The 21,437-nt window shown below is 36.7% G+C and overlaps 2 protein-coding genes across 3 annotated transcripts in view; both read left to right on the forward strand.

Annotated features, from left to right (window-relative positions):
* The first annotated feature begins 223 nt into the window (after positions 1 to 223).
* Positions 224 to 16,987, forward strand: itk (IL2 inducible T cell kinase). Its single transcript, XM_006631761.3, has 17 exons — positions 224 to 479; positions 3,923 to 4,027; positions 4,578 to 4,659; positions 4,880 to 5,005; positions 6,527 to 6,561; positions 7,748 to 7,899; positions 8,203 to 8,268; positions 8,558 to 8,612; positions 9,965 to 10,044; positions 10,420 to 10,562; positions 11,794 to 11,868; positions 13,313 to 13,490; positions 14,028 to 14,244; positions 14,458 to 14,522; positions 14,839 to 14,957; positions 15,873 to 16,030; positions 16,435 to 16,987. Exons 1-17 carry the CDS (start codon positions 342 to 344, stop codon positions 16,498 to 16,500), a joined length of 1,860 nt encoding a protein of 619 aa, XP_006631824.2. The 5' UTR covers positions 224 to 341; the 3' UTR covers positions 16,501 to 16,987.
* Positions 16,988 to 20,867: 3,880 nt separating this feature from the next.
* The window catches only part of cyfip2 (cytoplasmic FMR1 interacting protein 2), a 42,094-nt gene continuing 41,524 nt past the window's right edge, over positions 20,868 to 21,437 (forward strand). For both annotated transcript variants that reach the window (XM_006631711.3, XM_006631712.3), the window contains exon 1: positions 20,868 to 21,363. The gene's annotated coding sequence lies outside the window, so the exon portion shown is untranslated. The remainder of the gene's footprint in view (positions 21,364 to 21,437) is intronic.

Here is a 21,437-nt window from a genome sequence, read left to right on the forward strand (position 1 = left end):
CAAATGTATTCATATGTTACAGCTTTCAGTTCCACTCCCAAAAATTGTATAAACTCTAGTTCTGTACGTGTATATTTGGATTTGTAAATGTATATATACATTTAAAAACTCGGTTTATTTCTGGAAAGATTTTAATTTACGAACAGAATTCAGAAGGAAGTGGTTTTGCCTGCTGCCTTGCCGGAAACTAAGTACCTCATATACTTCTTGATTGTTGTGAAGATAGTGCATTGCATTTTTTTTATTGTGTAAGCACCATACCAAACTAACAGTACACTGTCTCGGTTCTTCTCTTTCGACTCTAGTAAAAGGTTTCTCCATGAAGGATCATTTTCTTTAGGATGAATAGACAAATCATTTTAGAAGAGTTTCTTTTCAAGAAATCCCAGCAGAAACGAAGAACCTCACCTTGCAATTACAAACAAAGATATTTCGTTTTAAGTAAAGATGAACTGGCTTACTTCGAACATCGCCCTGGGGTACGTAACGTCATTTCACTCTTACTTTCAATGATAAAAGTAGAATTACTGTAATACAAGTGTATTTTATACAAGAACCTAATGCTTCCAAGAGAGGCACCTGAAACGAGCACGATATGTCTTCAGCACTGTTTAGCGCGATGTAGTTCCACAACCGCGGTTATCTTGGAAAAAATAAATAAAACAGCAATTAGAGTTACGCCAAACTTCATAGTCTTCTGCTTTAATTTATCCTGAAACCATCGCCTGTGGCATCCAGTAATGCAGTTAGATCATTGATATAGCGGCGTGAGTTAAAACGGGTTTCTTTTGGTTCTGTGTTATTGCAGCGTATAATGCACAAACATTTCAAAATGTCAAAAGGATTTTATTTTTTAGTAAAGCATAAAATTAATAATTTGCCATTTCAGGCACTGTGAGTTTCAAGGATTAATATCTTATGGATGTCAACATGTAGTAAACAGCTATGATGGTCTACGTAAATGTATTACTACATACAGTTCAATTTTTAAAATTACGTTTGATATATGCGTTACATCCACCCCCAAAAATTAAATAAAAAGATGCACATCTACTAATATCCATGAAAGGCTAGTTTTAGAACTAAAATAATTGGATAAGCATATGTAAGACTATGTTAAAACAGTATCACATTAAATAACTTAAAACAAAGTTTTTACAGTATACAGTACAGTATATTCCCAAACAATTCCATCGTGGTAAATATCTAATACAGACACAACATTCATAATTTACAATTATTCCTCCGCCTGTGAGTTTGATGTCATTTTTATGTAGTATTTTGTGTTTAAATTTATTGAATCAACATGTCTGTTTTCTGTTCGTTTGAGGCAATTCTTATGGGGAGTTAGTTGTATTGTACTTGCCTTGGACCTCAGTTGCTCCTTTTTATGTGTATTTTAAGAGCAATATTACAAGATTTGTAAGCCTGAAATACATTTTTGGTTTTACACAATGTTGGGAGTTTTAGCATATATTTAATTCAGTTGTTTTGTTAAATATGGGAATTGTTGTTGGCCAACATGGAAACCTTCAGATAAAAACATAGCCCTCCCTGCCTTTAATCTTCAAAGTTACAGCTGAACAGGCTACATGTTGAAGTTCTTGTTTATTTGTCTTTGTACTTTGATTAGTGTTTTGTGTAGTAGCAATATCATGATCCACACCCCAGGTGGAATCAAATTAGTCTGTCTTATTTGTCGACTCATGTTTAACTGATTTTTACAAAACAAGCTATAGCTTTGCTTTTATCCATTTAAAAGTAATAAACAAGTGAACTCTAACATCATTGCTAGAGAATGGTTGTTTCAGACATCGATAAATTGTATTAATCTTCTTGCCTTATTTTGCAGGTCTAATTCATACGAGGTTGTTAAATTTATATTTCAAAGTTGAATGTCCTTTTCCCAATATATATATATATTTGTGTAAATTCCACAGTTCAACTTTTAAAATAGATTTGAGAGTGCATTTTTTGTATGTATTGTAATATGGATATAATGTTATAGTCATACTAATATAATCATATAATAAAGAGTAAGCAATTGCACGTGAACAGCAGATATTTTTCTGTATTTTTTTCTATTAACCAGTGTCACAATTAGCAATACAATATGTGTAGATACTTTATAAAGCCTGTAGAATAAGGTGTTTCTGATTAGTCTGTTAACAGTTACTTATCTTTGGCAAACAAAGTATTGAAGTGATGGAGAAGTCTTCTGCCCATGGTGAAAAATCTCTTTTTTTTTTTTGTTTGAGGTAGTCTTTTTAAAGTAAAGAAAAAAAATTGTGAGCTAAAATGTTATTAGAATGTAATAGAATTTGTAAAACAGCTTTTGAATAGTATTTAATCTATATTCATTACCTGCTGTATATACATTAGTTCAGTTCAGTTTATTGTCATATGCACTGAAATGTGTATTTGCATGTGTGCTCCAATACAAAGAATACACAGATATTAACAGCGCACAGAACAGCAGCACCACCAACAACAAGTTAAATAACATACATATTAGAATAAGTTACATGTAGTTGATTAAAAGTTTTTCTTTAAAAATAACTTTGTCTTTCCCCTTAAAGATCATGTCTCCTGGTACAGAAGATGCCAAGTAAATTTGTCAGATGATTTAGAAGCATGATAAATCTGTGTAGACATCACAAATGTAGAAGGTCCACCCGGTCTTTTATGTTATAATAACTTGAAAATAATCCATCCATCAGTTGTTAAAGATTTTTTATTTGAAATTCCATATCTGTTCATATTTCTATGAAAACTGTTCAGGGAACGCCACATAATGAGCAACAATTATGTTCAGGCACAAGTATTTAACTGAATTTAACAAAGACTGCTCTTAAAAAACATTTCAACCATATTTAAAGTTTTTTTTGTCCGCAACAGTTTTTCACAGAAGCACCTTTGAACTGGGAACTTCAGAGATTCACAGAAAATCCATAACATTTTACAAACAGTAACCTCGTAGAAATTAGAAGGAGATATATACATATATACATACTACTACTATACATATATACATATTATTGGGATCTTCGATTAAACAGGAGCTTCGGAGCTGGAGGAACACTCCATGCACTTTCATGAAGCAGTGATGTTTTGTTGTCTATGTGCTGTATAAGGATTATTGTATAATCCGTACAGTGCAACAGGCTATGCTATCATTTCATAAATAGAATTTTATATTCAAAATGTATAATTAATTGCCTAAACCTTTCAAAGGCAAAGGGTGATGACATCATATGTCATGGATGGCCCTCTCTTTATCATCAATGCTGTTTCCCAGGCATGGGTTAATTAATGTCAATTCTAAGATCTTGTAAGACTTTCTTGTCCTCTTGTCGCCTGTATTCACTTTTAACTATTTTTAAAAACAGTACAAAAATACTCAAAGGAAAGTCATCATTCCTGGAAAGGGAGAATGAGGGATATCGGGACCAGATGGTTATCCCCTCAGGGATATTGGGAATCTGTGTCTCCTGATTAATGCTGGAACATTATACATTATTTTAATGTACTTATTCTGTGTATTTGAAGCCCAAATATCTTTTTAGCGACACTGTTGCTAAGTGGGTTCCATTTTCAATGCACTACACATGTGCATTGGGGTCCAACATAGCCTACAAACTGCAAAAACCTTCTTCACTAAGTCTTTTCAAAGGATGAAAAAGATATTTGATAGGACCGATGCAGGAGGGAATGTGTGTTTATCTAAACTTACTTTTTCATGTCTGTATGAAATTCTGTTTATCTGTTCATCTGTACTGCTTAGAATCAGAATCTACATTCTACATGAGGAAAAAAATATCACACAGATAATGGTTTAAATTGCACAAGTGGTTAGACATGCTTTTGGGTATTGCAGAGTGCGAAGTAGAAGGTGAAGAGTTGTGTTTCTTATGTTTCTCAGAAAAAGCCGACACTGAAAGGCTCCATTGAGCTCTCAAGAATCAAGTGTGTCGAGATTGTTCGAAGTGGCTGCTCAATACCATGCAGTTTTAAATATCCTTTTCAGGTGAGTGTAACTCTTCCCATTGGATACTGTATGTTATGTATGGGTTTTGATGCTCAGGTAAACAATACCATAGCATGTGCAATTAGTGCCTACTTGTGCAAGAAATGTTCTTACATATTTTTCAATACGTAATCTTTAATACCTTCTTAAGGTTCAAGAAATGCTTAAGTTGGGATATTTCTCTTACGAAAAAGCAATATCTAGCAATAATTTAGTTTAATTGCATGCCCCTGACAATTATGAGATCAAATAATTATGTCCAATGAAAGCATTCAAGAATTGTCTTAGATACCACTGACTTAGATGTTTGATCATTGCACAGTCACATGGGCACAGAGCATGACCTTTCCTACTGCACTGAGCTGGGCACCATCAGCTGTTACCTTTATCTCCTCTCTGTGCAAATAACTGCAATATCAGTCAGATAGGGTTGAAAGGAGCTCTTGGATTTCTTCATTAAGGGAAATAGCAGGTGCATTAAAGCTTATCTCTCTTACAAGTTTTCAGGATTTCAAGAGATAATAAAGTAATACAGTTGTGTTATCTCTAGGTTGTTCATGACAACTACTGCTTGTATGTTTTTGCACCCGATAAAGAAAGCCGTCATAGATGGGTATCTGCATTGAAAGAGGGTAAGTGAAGTGTTTTTTTCCAAATATTTAAATGAATGGGCATAATACGTTAACAAATTCACGTATTAATAATTATATTAATATCCTTTGTGTTTCTTAGTTTCTCTTGATCATGCTGATGATGATTGAGGATTATTGGAAGGCAGTGACATTAATATTTTCACTCCATATTAAGTTGTTGTATTTAAAATCTATTATATATATTTTTTTTCTTTTCAAGAAACAAAAAATAATGTTTTAGCTCACAAATACCATCCCAACTTTTGGGTGGATGGAAAGTGGATCTGCTGCTCTCAGGCTGACAAGCTGGCTACAGGCTGTGATGAATACGACCCCACCACACCGAGTAAGTATTAACAGGTTTCCTCTCTGGGGTTCTGGAGAAAATGCTCTGTATTGTGTTCAGTTAATAACTTTTAGAACAGTTTTTGAATTGGAATGGAATGTTTGCATTCTGTAACGGCATTGGGAAGCTTCTTCTGTTATTCGTTGATTTGGCATTTATAGATTTTATTATAGAGTATTTGCCACTTTAAGAGAGTACTAGAATAGTGTCTACTACTCTCATTAAGAGAGTACATTCTACATTCTACATTCTACATTCTACATTTTACTTAATAAAAGCCTTCCTTCTTAAGAAGAAAAACGCACAGAGGCAAGTGAAGATGGGAAAGAAATCTTCAACATCACTGTCAAATTCTATATATCACTTAATGTTATCAAGCTCCTGAACACTTTGCCTGACCTCACCCAGTATGGGGAGCCAGAGTCTATCCCAGCAAGCAACGGGTGCAAGGTGAGGTCCACCCTGTTTTCCCAGAAGCCAATTTACCCACCAGTATGTTTTGCTCCACCCAGAATAAACCCACGCAAACATGGGCAGAGCATACAAGCTCCACACAGATACTGTAACACTCCAGGTCTGGAATTGAATCTAGACCCCAGCAATGCAAGACAGCAGTGCTGAGCATCCGTGCCTTCCAGTGAAATATAGGTAGCCCCGCTTTTCTATGGGAACACCTACAGACTACACACTTGATGAGTTCAGTGAAAACTGAAAACACGATTAGCCATAACTTCAACTGGCAGTGGTCCAAGTAAACAATATGCATTGCACACAGATCTATCGGTAGTTGATTTTAAGTAGGACATCCACCCATATGGATGATGTGAGTTCCCAAAACATTCCCATTTTTTTAACAAAAGAAGGTATTTTTGCCATTTTTTCACCATATACTTAATGCATCCTCACATTCATATAGTATTTTCCACACCCAAAGGATCCTGAAGTATTTCACATATAGAAGGGAACCTACTTCATTTGATAAATTGATCTTTCACCCACAGCTGACCAGGTGACCAGGTGGGAGACATTATTTCACCAGTTGAAAGAAAGGGGTGATTCTAGCAGCTTCGTCCAGTTCAAGGTTGCAGGGGATCAAGAGCCTATCCTGGCAAGGCCTAGACGCAGGACAGGACACCAGTCCATTTCAGGGCACACAGAGACACAGACCCAGACAGAGACTCACACCAGGGCCTGTTTTCCCAGAAACCAATTACTCTACCAGCCTGTTTTTGGACTGGGGTGGCGGGGGGGGAGACTGGAGCACCTAGAGGAAACCTACACGAACATGGGGGGAGAACATATAAACTCCACACAGACAGCACCCCAGGAACTGAACCATGGGCCCTAGCTTTGCAAGGTAGCAATGCTGATCAATGTGATGCCCTTTCTCAAAACGTAATGAAACCAAAATAAAACGAAAGCAGATTCTTAATCAGTTGAGATAACCTTCACTAGCATATACAGAGTTTGAGATCCAGCTCTCAGAAATGACTTTCAGTAATATTTTGTTTTATTTTGCAGCTCCCAAGCCACTACCTCCAACACCAGAGCTACAAGTGAGTTTTTTTTTTTTTTTTTCCCCCAAAGAGGACATATAAGTACATATACTCTCCCCCCCTTGAATTTTAAGAAATGGTTGAAATACATTAGTAGTAACAGAAATGCAGTAAATGACTGCATCTGCAGAGAAAGTGAATGCACCGTGTTTTTAGAAGATATGTAATGTTAGCTGCTTTTTGCTGAAAACCAGGCGGTTCATTTTTATCAATATGAAGAACAACATACAGAGAGTGTGATTTTTTGAAGCCATAAATAAAAGGTATTTAAATTCCGATTATATTGCAGTCTAGCAGGCTAACATTTGAAATCTTTATTGTGGTACAGTATACTGTCTTTTATAATAATAATAAACTTTATTTTATATAGCGCCTTGCAACTCTTACTCTCATGCCTTTAGCTAGAAGCTGTAATATGACAACATTGCACTTTGCCTCTGGACTTTCGTGTCTTTCAACATCTTCTTAAAAATTTCTGAGACACATTTTCAAACATACATTTTCAAAGTTAGTTGAAGTTGGTCTGAATGATTTTTTCAGTGAAGACTTTTGAGTCTAACTGTGAACTGTGTGTGGTGAGAGTCACCGTGAGAGAGATTACTGCTGTAATCGTATGACCACAGTATAAGTGGCACTAAGGTGTTAGTGAGAACTATAAAAACTATATAAAACCAAAGAACTCTTGACCACTGCTTCTGTTAGAGACCTGTTTTATTTTCAGGATGCGTGCATTATATATATTTACTTTAAGAAGCCAGACAATGACTAGACAAGACTTATGGGTAGATTATCCTCTTATCCTTATTATCCTCTTGGTAGAGAATTTTTCTGTTTTTGTATATATTTATTTTTATAGACACGATTTAAAATAATGCAGTCTGCAGTCTTTGTAGCCGAAACCTTCCTTCACTGTGAGTGACGTGATTCCAATATATAAGATCAGATCACTTTATTGGCCATATACAATTTCTTGCATTAGGAATTTGTCTTTTCGCATACCCCAGCTTGCTCTCCATGAGACACACAGACAGGGGGAGAGAAGCTTTATTGGCAGAGCGCAGGGTCAGCCATTTATTTGAAATGGCAACCTTCCAGCCACAGGTGCAGATCCTTAGCCACAGTGCCACTGCTCCGCCCTTATATGGAAGAGATTCCCTTATATAATTTCCTCTCTCTTTTTCCCCAGAGGTGCTTCTCTGATCCTGGGGAGCTTGTCGTGGTCGCCGTCCACGACTTCTCACCAGCAAGAGAGCAAGATCTTCCCCTGTACAGGAATGAGGAATATATTGTCATAGACCAGTCAGACCCATACTGGTGGATTGTTCAAGACACAAAAGGGTAAATGACACATCACACCCTTGAAAGTAGGTCATTGCTGAAAGCTGATTTATTCAGTGACTTAGGTGTTTGCCATGCTAGCCAGCCACTGGTATTGTATGATCAATGTTAAATTCTCTCAAAATATTTCATTTTGTGTTTTGAGGGCTCTGATAACTATAATATTGAAAGCCTAAAACTTCATATCTCAAAAGGATTTTGTATCATTCTTGGCCCCTGAGTTTAGCTGATCATGAATATTTCAAACGCCTGTTGAACTTTGTCACTTTAATGGTAAGGTAATTTTTTTTTTCACTTCCCCAGTGACCAAGGTTATATTCCAAGCAGCTACGTCATTGTGAAGTCACCGGAAGGCATAGAACATCATGAGTAAGTTCAGCATTCTATTCATTCTACAATTTTAATTAATTTTAAAGTACTTTGTTAGAATTTTTTCCCTTGACAAAATTTCCCATCTCATAAAAAGTATTATTGCATGCAAATATGGTTATCACAAAAAACTCAAAATATACCAGGTTGTGAGTTTTGTATGTGTCACTCCTTTTCATTGATTTATATACAGTGAATACAATATATGCGTGTTTGTGAATGGAGTTTCATGTTTGTGCCCGTTTGGTTTTAGAATAACCCTAAACCAAGGCTTGGTTTTCTGTTATAGATGGTACAACAAGGATATAACCAGAACAAGAGCTGAGCAACTGCTCTTCAAAGAGGTACAGCCATTCGAATAGAAAAAAATGTTTCTCTGAGATTTGCTTTAATTCTTAGATGTATGAACGGGACCATTTCTGCCTGCTGCACAATAAACTCCAACTCTTACATGCGCTGCAATCTTGCTTCTTGACATTACGATACCACAGATCCAACAGGTCTTGTAAGCTTTCAAGCAGATGCACATTAAACCAGGACAGCACTTCATTCTGCAGAGGTGAAAGCCACATTTGCAGGATGTGCAGTTGCAAGAAACTTAGTTTTCTACATTCAGGCTTTCAAGCCACACTTCTGGTTGGGGATTTCCTGTCTGCAGCCTGTAGTGTTTTTTCTTCAGAACCTGCACGGCAAAGGTCTATAACATTGTGAACGTTTCATAAATGAGATACAGTACATCTCCCTTGTTCCCCAAATCCAAAAATACAAATTGCTCTTCCACTCTGAAGATAGATTTAGTTTGCTGTTGCAGTGGTACTCCAAGTAACACACAGTGGCCAAATACAAAGAGCATTGGGTTTATTTGACTAATAAGGTGAAACTGCAGTGCCTTTTGATTTAAAGCCGTTTTACATGTTATTAGAATCAAATAAAACTCAAAACATGAGTACGTTTGTAGCATGTACTTTCCTTTTCCCACCCGAATCAGTTTAATTTCCACCAACACAGTGCCGATGAATAAAAGTGTTGTTTTCTGTCTATACATCGGTTTTCGCTAAGGTATTATTCTGCTTAGTCCGTGTTGTGACTTATGTATATTGAGAGGCCTTGAACATAAACAGGAGTTTAGCATTAGAATTGACTAAAAAACAAAAAAACAAAACACAGATTCATTTATTTCTTAGGCAGAAACAATACACATATGAACATATTGTCAGGACATGCTGCATGTACATTGTCACATAAATGTGATATTGTCAGCTGGTGCGTATCTCCAGGTGACCCTGGACAATGAGTTTCCGCCCTCAGCTTTACAATGACCACTTCCCTTCTGCTTTGTGGCATTTTTCAGCGCTCATTACCCCCAGCTTTTTCATACCCACACTCATTAGGAGTGGTAACATGAATATGTTACATGCCACACTCCCATCCGCATTTGCGCATCTGCAGACCACAATTCCTTACATGCAGGGTAACAAATCTGGAAGTAAATGAGATGAGATCTTCATGTTTGGTTAATTGATTGTTTGGAAATGAAGTGAGTGAAATGATTTCTGGCAATAATTTGTGGCTAATTGCATTTGTATTTTTAATGCCTCTCAAAATATGTCAAATATTATAACAGGTTGTATTGTATGCACTGTGTTATTTAAATTAAATGCTGTATTTTGAGGCACAAATATTGAAATATTTACAGGACAAGGAAGGAGCTTTCATGGTGAGAGACTCACGGCACGCTGGAGTGTACACTGTGTCTGTGTTAACAAAAGCTCTTGGGTAATTATTACTGAGACTCGAGACATACTGTACAGTATCTGTTCAGTCAGGTTTTCAATCATTGTCTACCTTTTCTGCCCTTTGCACTTTTGCATCTCTATTTTTATGTCTTTATTTCTCCTTCATGTTATTTTGACTTTTTTCTCTTTTTCGTGTGGTTTTGTTTTTACCCTGTGAAGTGCTCCAGACACTGTTGGTGTACATAGGCACTGAAATAAATCCTTCCAGTTGTTGTTTTATCATTTTGTAGTTAGCATGGGTTTTTAATGCTCCACCTTCCGTGGTTTCGAAATGTCCAGTTCTTTATTTGGTGTATTTTAAATGAATCCTTTTTCAATTTACACTCTGCTCCATTGTGAATTATTTAAATTTCAGATCTAATGGCGAAAATAATCCAAGGGTAAAACATTACCAGATCAGAGAGACCACAACAGGAGAAACAAAATATTACCTGGCAGAAAAATACCTCTTCAGCTCCATTCCAGAACTCATATATTACCACCAGCACAACGCTGCAGGTATGTAACACTATATTTATCTCTTGAATACATGATCTAACAACAAGAGCTCCTAAACATCCTCATTGCTTTCCTGGAAATGTTTTGAGAAAATGTATTTCTTTGTGCCTTTGATCTTAAAAGCATACTTTGTAGCTTCGTCTTTTTCCTGTTGTTAAACTTATTTCACACCTTGTACTTACAGTGTGTACTTTGTAACTCACTTTGCTGCTGCTGGTGGTCCAGCTTCCTAAAACAACCCCTGAAAAAAATAAGATTTTAAGTAAAAAGAAAACTGCACCTGTTGAAAATGATCGTGGTAGTATTTATTTTATTGCAAGGCATGTCACAAAAATAAAATGAGATATTATACTTGACAAAACATTTACTTCCAGTTGATTTTACCTAGTATATATTCATCATATTCTAAAGGCTAATACACAAATAGATCATAAAATTAATATTAATTCCCTTGTTACCAGCGTAGCAAGTGTGTCAGGTGTGTTCTCCCTCTTAAGAGTGACCAATGTAGCAGACAGGGAGAATTGATCTACAGTATTTAATATTTTATCATCTGTATAAACAGCTTTCATTGAAAATGAAGGAGAAAGGAGTTTGAATCTCTGGTGCTCAAGGGCATCATGGGTTGTGTGCAATCATTTTTATTCCTATAACTAAATTGACTTCAGCTCAACAGATTTCTTGATGTGACGTATGTCCTCCTATACTAGGAGATGCAACAAAATAAAATGCATAAAAAAGACTTAGTACTGTAGCTCAAAATAGCTCAACACTCATCAAAAACTTAGCAGAAAGAACGTTTTGGCATCTAAACATCATTATAAATGTCAAGGTATGTTGAAATACCATCCTTCAACACACAACCTTTCAACAGATGATTTGAATTTGAGTTTGTCTTACAATTTGAGTTTTGGAATATTTAGAAATTGCAACATCAGTCACAATTCAGAAACAGGAATTCCAAATGCAACAAACAACTATCCTACACTATATGCAGTACTTTATACAATTAGATAATATGGTATTTATGCAGTGCTCTTTCTATTGCCTAGTGCAACAATACTTGTTTTTCTCTTTGTGTCTTCGTTAAATGGCATGAGCGTGACAATCACACATTTGTGTGGCAAAGGTCTTAAGAAAATGAACTTATTAGCTTATAACAAGTTTGCGTTGTCACTGAAGTCTGCGTACACTAAAGAGTTCATGATTCTTTTATCTGTAATCTCAACAGGTCTCATTACAAGACTGAGGCATCCTGTTTCTACAAGGAGAGAAAGAGCTCCGAGACCAGCAGGTTTTCCAGCTGGTAAATATTGCTTCATGCGGTAGATTACTGGACTTTGTGGGGTGGTGTTCAAAGAAGGGGTGATAAAATGTTTAAGTAAAATAAAGCTGTGCATAACATTTATGTTTTCAGACATACTGGCGATGAGAAAATAAGCTTCTTTGGAAGGGTGAATTACACTAAGGGAAAATTACTAGCCAATATACTAGTACAGTATGTGCATGCAAAGAAATCCAGAGCTAACAAAAGGAAGGAAGCTTAACCTGAATTATTAGCTACAGAACTTTGTGATCCATTTCGTCTCAAAAGCCTAACGAATGAGCAGCAAACAACTGTAATCCAGAGAGAAAGTCCCTCTGCTCGGGGAGACAACTGAGGGGGTTATTATTTCTACAGATGGAGCCTATGGGTTGAAAATCTACCCTCTGAGCTCTCTCAGCTCAGTTGCGTTCTTTTTAGAAAAGAAAGACACATAGGAATCCAGACCTGAGTCCTTTCTGCTTAATTGTTATCGCAACAAAGAGTAAGAGTAAGCTGGAATGAGTGTTTCAGCTTGCTTAGGTGCTGAATCACTCAAGTTTCACAACAGAGCAAGTCTCAGCTCTTCAGTAACGTTCTTCGGTTCCTCAGAAAATTGAAAAACATGAAAATTTCAGAGTAATGATTCCGCCTTGTGTTCAGACACCTGTTAGGGAGTATTAATTCATAAATTCAAGTGGGTCAGTTTATGAAGGCTGCAAAGGAACAAGTAAAGGTTTATTCCGTGCTGAAAAAAGAAAAGAAACACAACGGAGCCTTCTTCAGGTGTGACATCTGAAGAAGGCTTTACAGCCGAAATGCTGTGTTTCTTTTCTTCTCTTTTCAGCGTGGAATAAACCTTTACTTGCTGCTTTTAATCCATAAATTGCTGTCTAAGTAATTGTATGTCTCTTAAATACATGTTTTAGATCTTTGTAATGTGACACATGTATATGTTTTAGCAAACCATTCCAATAAGATTATATTTTGTGGGATACCTCACCTCTGAAAAGTGTAAAACTGGTTATACTGTATAGGCTTGTGCGCTAAAAAAAGACAAGAGTTTCCAGTGCTGAAAAAAACCTCTGTTTCGGTGTGTGCAACTGCTAACAGGTCCTAAGAAAAAAAGGCTTTTACAAAATTTAACTTTGTATTCCTTTTGGAAAATGCTACATATTGTATAGTTGAAACAGTAGTGATGGTTCTTTCAGAAAAAAATCACCATTAAACTTTCTGCTAGAGAAACAAACAAAACTGTGTTAAATCAGTTCTTTCGAATATCGGAGGATGGATTCTCAGTGAAAATAAAAATGTTAGGAGGGTAAAGGCACTTCTAATTAAAATTCACGCTGCTTCAAAAGGGTTAATATCACATAGAGGATCTGCTCTATATCTGCTCTATCTAGCCATTTTCCAAACTGTTTTCCGGTTCATTTTTTTTAACCAGACATATTGGAGATCGAGCCGTCGGAGGTGAGCTTTGTTGAAGAAGTGGGGAGCGGCCAGTTTGGGGTGGTGCAGCTGGGTTACTGGCACAGCAACGACAACCTGAAAGTCGCCATCAAGATGGTGCGGGAGGGGGCGATGTCTGAAGAGGAGTTTAAAGAGGAGGCAAAAGTCATGGCGTGAGTCCTTTCTTAATAATTTCATCATCCATGTTCTTCCAAAAGAACACTTTGTAGAAGAGATTTAAATTGCTTTTGGAAACGTGTAGAGAAGGATAGGTAGCTGAGCTGTTGTTTCTGCTCATTTTACACTGATTTTACCCCAGAGTGACCTCAATCTAAAGAGGAAAAAGCAACAGTTTCACGTTTCTTGACAAATATTAAGTTCAGTAGTTCTTGCTTGTTTTCAGTAGCATTTGATTTACATTTGTACTTAGAATGCACTATTTTGATGAGGAATAAATTAGATTCAGTGATGTGAATTCTAATATCCAGGCCTGTCCTTAAAAGAAGACAGATCACTATGCTTTTAGAAATACTGTGAGAGTATTTCTCATGTGCAAGTGAATGTATGTGCTAAGAGGCAGAAAATGATTTGAAGGGTTGAGGTGAAAACAAACTTAACCGATCAGTAAATAATAGCTAAAGCAGTTTTCCTAATGCTTTTAAAAAATGAGAAGAATTATGTTTTCTTTGTGATTTTTTGTTTTGGAACAGTAAAATGTCTCATCCAAAGTTGGTTCAGCTCTATGGACTGGTTACCCAGACGGCTCCCATGTGCTTAGTGTTTGAGTTCATGGAGTACGGGTGCCTATCCGACTACTTGAGGAATCAGCGGGGGAGTTTTTCCCAGGATACTCTGCTGGGAATGTGTCTGGATGTTTGTGATGGAATGGCCTACCTAGAGAGTGCCAATTTCATTCACCGGGATCTGGTACTGGAAAGCTTCTCACTCTACACCAAAGCACTCAGCATATAGATTATATTTAACAATTGTGTGTCAAACTTTTTTTTTCTTGTTTCACTAACAAAAATTGTTGTATGTTGTTTTAGATTTAGTTTACAAACATATCAAAGCTTTATCTAACTACATAAACACTGCTTAAAACTGAACCTTAGTGGAATTCAGTAATATTCTCTCTTTCAGGCTGCAAGAAACTGTTTGGTTGGAGAGAATCAAGTGGTAAAAGTCTCAGACTTTGGTATGGCAAGGTATGAATTTGAAGTTTTTTTCAGTTCAAGGTCTGAGATTCAGATTGTTATTCATATAACAAAAAAGATCATGTAATAGCAATTGAATAATGCAAAAGGTTGAAGGTTTTGCACTGCCCTGATATGTTTATGTAAGTTAAAATCTTAATTGTTTGTTCTGTATACCTAAAGAAAATTGCAGTACAATGAAATGCTTTTGTACAATGACTGATTGAGGTTCCCGTTTTTTTCAGCACTAGTATGTGACATATGGTGTTAAAGTATTTCTGAAATGGAATCTTTGCAGTGTATAGCTTAAGATTTTTTTTTCTCCTAGGTTTGTCCTGGATGACCAGTACACCAGTTCCTATGGCTCTAAGTTTCCAGTGAAGTGGTCAGCCCCTGAGGTAATCCAATACTGCAAATTCAGCAGCAAATCAGACGTGTGGTCCTTTGGTAAGTAATGAAGCGGAGTGAGATAGTTATTCTTCATGTGGTGACCTGGTATAGCATTGTATAGCACCACCTGACATACACAGGACAGCCACTGGATGAGTTTGTTCTAATGAATAAAATAATGCTATGAAGTGAAAAGTGGTATGGTGTGGAGTGTTTCCTGTCTCACAGTTTTAGGGTCCTGGGTTCAATTTCAATTTAAGGCGCCTATATTCTGCTCTTCCTGTGATTGGGGGGGATTTTTCTGGGTGCTCCGGTTTCTTCCCTGCTCCCGGTGACAAATGTATTAGGTTTGATTAGCTACTTAGTCACATTTATCTAGTTTAGGCAAGGATTCGAAGGGGAATTCAGCAGTTTCCTCGCAGTACAGTACGTTACTGGATATGAGGTTACTGGTAAACACAGTCACATGAGGTTGATACAGTAGGTCAGATAGCCTCCTCTTATTTGTGATATGTCAATAAAATACAAAAGTATGTCAGAATGTGGCTGCTGACAGCAGTAAGCCCTGGGAAGATAAAGTAAGAGAGTATGCAATCAATATCAGAATGCATTAGACTTAACGCCACATGTGAAGAGAGGGTTTCATTGCGTAGAAAGTCAGGCAGAAATGATGGTTCCTGAAAATACGACATGTGTCTCAGTGTGGGCTTCACACGGAAGTTGAGAAAAGCCTTAACTAACTGTAAGTTTTCAAGATGTATATAAACTCAGATATATACTCTTTCTTCACCTCTGTTATTAGTGAGGCTGTTAATGTTGCCACAGCAAATGACTTCAAACTCACAATGAAGGCTAAGGCTTGAAGCTCTCTGGCGTGCAGAAATGTACTGTATGATGCGCTTGTCCGTCTTTTTGTAAAGTCAGTAAGAATGTAAAGAATTAAAGGGTCTCGTCGGCTTTGCGTTGCTGCAGGGGTCCTCATGTGGGAGGTGTACAGTGAGGGCAAGATGCCATACGAGAACCAGTCAAACGGAGAGGTAGTAGCTTCAATTTCATCTGGCCTCCGACTTCTTAAACCCAGACTCGCTTCAGAGGACATTTATCAGCTGATGGAGTGGAGCTGGAAAGAGGTCAGTGCAACAAGGAGCCAAGTAAATGAACTGAAAATCAAATCTAACACACATATGCTTATACAGTATACCTAAATTCTGCTTTAATAATACGTTTTCATATGTTTGTTTTAATTTCAAACCTCTGCATCAAGGCTTAGAGCGCACATGAATCAAGGGAGAGTTACTTTCACACCACTAGTTATGGCAACTGACGCAACAAAGCTGGATAGTTTTCTTTTTCGAGCAAATAAAATCAGCAATTTTGTGGTGCAGAGACTAAGCTGTGAAAAAAGAAAAGATTCACAACACAACAAAGAGTTTTTCATTTTACCTATACTGTTATTGTTGGGATAGAAGAAGTTCTCCTGATGCAAACTTTTTAAACATTTTTTTTTCATGTTTTTGTTTAATTCTCTCCTTAGAAACCAGAAGACCGCCCATCTTTTGCAATTCTCTTCCATCAGCTGGCAGAAATTGCTGATTTCTGAAATTAAGCTGTTGGAAGCCCAGATGAAATGGACATAAACTGTATAAAGAAAAGAATATATATATATTTATACTGTATTTATTGCTTTTTCAGATACCAAAATTTACATTGCAGTAGCATACAAAAGCAGAAAAGCTACAAGGCTCTTAGACAAGGCCTTAACAAAAATGGTTCAGGTGGGGAGCTGCGTCAGCATGCGTAGGCTGCAAAGGAACAAGTAAAGATTCATTTGAAGAAGGTCCACAGCCGAAACGTTGATTCTTTTCTTCTCTTTTCAGCATGGATTAAACCTTTACCTGTTCCTTGACAGAAATTGTCACATGGTTGCTTAATAAATACCATCCTGCATTTGTGTTCTTTACAATATAATTTAACAGTAATCTTTTTCAGAATCGACCATGGGACTTTTTATGGCTATCATGACAAGCTATCCAGTCATGTTGTTTAGGCCAATATCCTGGTTTCATTCAAGGAATGGCTGGATGACATCCCCAATCAATTAACTACTAATTAACAATTGGTAGTTTGATAATTAACTACTTTTGGTATCAAATGGGCTGAATGTCTCCCTATTGTTTATAACCTTCCTTACATCTTTGTTACTTGCTTGTACAAATTCAGTTCTGAGAAATATTTTAATCCTGACATCTTGTATTTTAATTACATTTTTCCTATAGTTAATTATGATTTCCATAAACACCTACTCTTACAAACAGTGCAGCTTTAACAACTATAAAGCTAAGAGCCAGGTTTAAATTCTCAGTCAGATGGTTACTCTGGCCTGCTGGTCCACAGCCTACAACAGCTGCAGGTTCGTTTTGCTCAGAGTAGGAGCTCCCAGCCTTGGTCCCGGAGATCCACACATCTGCTGATTTGAGTGCTCCAGCTGAGCAATCAGTTGAACCCCTTAACAGACCAAATTATAGGTGTATAAATGTGACTTCTTTAGTTGTTTTGAATTGTTAAACATGTAGGAGGTTGCCTTTTAATGATTGTGTTTCAAATGGAACTTAAGGTATCAAACCTTTCAGTCCAGAAAACATAGTTACAACGGTAACAACCAGGACAGTCACTGGTTCAGTTAAGGATTTATCTGGTGTGTGAGGTGCAGGACTGGGGATTTTCCATTCCTGTGTTGGTCAGTCCCATCATTGCCTAGCTTCTAATCAGGCTACAAAGTGGTACACTGACAGATAATGTCACACTAACACTTGTACAGATGCTTACACACTGATAGACCCTCAAACCTTTACAACGGCACACTGCTGTGATGACAGATAATCTCACACTGACACTCTTACACTCACTCTATTGATCATCCATTATTTTTATTACATTATTTTTTTAGTTATTTTTAGATACTATCAGAAATCTGCATATTTCTGGTATAGGTAAAGGTTGCGGTAACCTGCAGCCTAACACAGACAGACAGCGTACAAGGCAGAACTACACTCTAGATGGGAGTCCAGTCCATCGGGACTCACAGAAGGACCATGTAGAGCACCAGTTAAACAGGCCTTTGGGAGGCAGGAGGAACAGAGGGGGGAAATCTGAATTGCCTGTTGTGCTAACCATTAGCGTTGCGAGCATTTGTCTGTTCATATGAAAGAGTGACATCTATTGGCAGTAATTGATTTTCTTGTGAATGTGATTGTTCAGTCTGTGCGAGATTCTTTAGCTCTCACAACTATTCCAAGAGTGTAAAAAGGTTAGCTTTGTTAATGTATTCAAAGGTTTTTGTTTTTATTACTTTAATTCCATTAAGGAGGAAACAATGGCTTAGTTGCATTCGTTGCTATGTGCAATTTTAAAATCCTATTTTTTTAATCCGTATATTACCTTCTTCATGTATTGAATGCTCCTTCTAATTTATCTGAAAGCACTACTTTCTGTATAACATTCAATTGTCTCCTTATCTGTAAAAAGAATAAGAAATATTTTTTCTATATCAACCCAGTCATGCAGCTTATTTGAACACGATAATACAGTATAACACACACTTTAATATTTTACATTTTAGTAGTTATCTTTACTTATTGGTCTATAAGTACCTTGATTTTGTAAGTAAACAATTAAAAAATGGAATGTATTACATTTTTCTCCTTGTGTTTGTGTCAGAAGTTGCTGTGAAGTCCAGTTACTAAAAAAACACAACTGTAACAGTAATAATGGGTAATGTTTCTTTTTAAACTGTTAACACCATAAGATAAGTAACAGTAAATCATTGTGTGCAATGGAAGATGGGGCACAATGAGATCTGGAGAAACGCAAACACTAAAAAATATTCCAGTCTTTACATTTAGAGAGTAGAACTGCAGTGGCCCTTCCAAACTTCTTGTTTTGGAACTAAAGGAAGCAATTAGGTAAGAGGCATGATTTATAAGGCAGTTTTGTATTCCTAATATTTTTTCCACTGTCCTGTTCAAAAGAGAACAAAGGTTTGTGAGAAAGGGAAACCCTAAAGTGTCTTAAGAGTTACCTCTAAAAAAGCTAAATGTTTTCACCTTATTTTCTCCCTCACTTAAAAATAATAGGCCCAGTGGGTGGGCTTGTCATAGTTGATACAGTTCAGAGGAGCAGAGTGAGACACACATGTTGTATAGGTTTGTACCCTGTGCTAGTTTTTGTTATATGCAATTCAAAGGATGCTCACTATTATTAACCACTAAAATAATTGTGCCTGAAATCAATACATTATAATTCTCTTAAATCTATAACCAAGGATGATCTACTTCAATAATTGTTCTAAGAATAAATTGCAGCTCCAGTATATAACATTTTTATCCAAAGCATCTTGCATATTATCACATATTAAAGATTTCGCAAGTTAATCAGTATTGCAGTACCGCCATTCTTTCGATAAAATCAACTTAGTGTAGTACAATTGTTCTTTTACAACTGTGGACCTAAATAACAAGATATCTAATCTACTTACCATGATTTGGTCAGAGACAAAATACATGTTCATGTATGAAAAGTTTTATTCTTATCTGAGCATTGCTTCACATTTCCCTGTAAATGTCTGATGCTTTAATGTCCCAGAGGTGGTACAGTATGTCTCACTGTGTCCTGCCTGACGTATCATTACATTAGGCGGGGCACCAAAAAGGGTGAGGCTCAGTGAGACAGCTTTCAAAAATTGCTTATATCTTCTGTTATACCCTCTGTTTATAGTGTTGTATTGTTATATTGTCCATGGTTACGGTTGATATGCCAAAAAGGAGTGATTATGAGAGAAATCACTTTAAAGTTTCTGGTTTCTATAAACACAACAGACACTTGTGTCTCAGTGTACCACCACTCTCCTCTGTGTTTTGTTAACGGATACTGAGATTGATTTGTGGCATGTCTAGAAATTATTTTTTTACCCGACTTGATATATTTCAGACACTACAATTTAACTGTGACCCACCTGCACAAGGACAGCCACACGAGATAAGGGAAGGATGGGGGAAGGAAAATGTTAATTTCACATCTTGTATATCCATATTTAGGAAAATAAATGTTATCTGAAGTTCATAACAATGGTACAGGACACACTCCATTTTCCACTGATCACTGACTGTAAGGTATAATAGGCCTTTAAGTCACTATTTCATAGTGTTTGTCACAATATCACCTATTGGTATCCATCCCTCCTAGTGCCACTGCCAATGTAGAAAACATCTGGTTTATAATATAGCGGGTCTCATACATTTATCCACGTGGATGTCTCAAGCAGGTTTAAGCCTAGCCGTACCAATAAATGTTCCACACTCCCATTATTGGGGTTTGTGTGTTTCTTTGAATTAAGGGTTTTACTATACATAATTCAGTATGAGAATTAAAACAAACTCAACTCTTAGAATTACATTGATCTTGTCATGGTTTCTTTATGTTCTATATATCAAATCTGGGTTCATCTTAGAACGGTATCGTTGAGCTACAGTATTTATAAGAGGTTCGGTTTAGTACTTTTTTGTGTTTGTTCAACCCAAGTATTTGCATTCTGCAGATACCAGTTACAGTACTTACCCGTTTTCGAAGACCAGTAGACATGGAAGTCAGTTGTTCTCTTTAAGTTTCGTTTTTTATCTTCTACTGTTCTGTTTTTCGTGTTATGCTTTTAAACTAAGAACTTTTTATTCTTTTTTTATCTTCGCACGTTTCTTGTTCAACACTCCAGGACAACCCTGACATGAATATGCTCGATACAAAAAAAAAAAAACTGGTTTAATTTTTTTTGGCCATGTAATAACCGAAATAGTCTCCATCATGCAGTATTATACTGTATGGTTTGAAACCCCGCTTCCAAGTGAAAGAGGAATAACTTCTGTAAATTATGTACACATCAGTGTCATTTGCACAATTTGATGGTTTTATCATTCAAGTGCTGCCGTTGGAATAAACTCAATGCAGATTTCAGTCTGGGTTATGGTTCAGTTACCATGAATTGGCTTGCTGATTGATATTGTAACGCATACGGCTACAATATTAATATTAATTTGTATATAGCTACAGTTTATAAAATAACGCGAGCTTTCTATGTTGAGGGGAAGGGCAGATTAAATGCATCAACAACTGGACTGAGAACATTAAATGAAAAAAAAATACTCTTCCAACCTGCACATTCATCCACTAAATATAGCTAACGCGAACCGCTTCGGAGCCGAGCAGTGATGTGACTGCTGCTGTGTTGACTGTCATGTAGCTTTAAGGAAACACATTTGCAGCCATTTTCTGCTCTTTGTGTTTCGGGGATTAGCGGATGAGCATTCTGCCAGGCAAGAGCATCACTGAGACATCACCACTTTAAAACACAGGTCTGAGGCGTAAATGCGAACCGTTCCGTCAGCATCGCCAAAAAGGGTCATGCGAGCATCAGGTAAGATTTAATTCTTTATCATCAATATTGTTCAAACGCGATGAGAGAGATGGCACAGACCTGCCAATGGGTTT

Source organism: Lepisosteus oculatus, chromosome 11 (assembly GCF_040954835.1).
Source record: "Lepisosteus oculatus isolate fLepOcu1 chromosome 11, fLepOcu1.hap2, whole genome shotgun sequence".
In the NCBI taxonomy this organism is placed as follows: domain Eukaryota; kingdom Metazoa; phylum Chordata; class Actinopteri; order Semionotiformes; family Lepisosteidae; genus Lepisosteus; species Lepisosteus oculatus.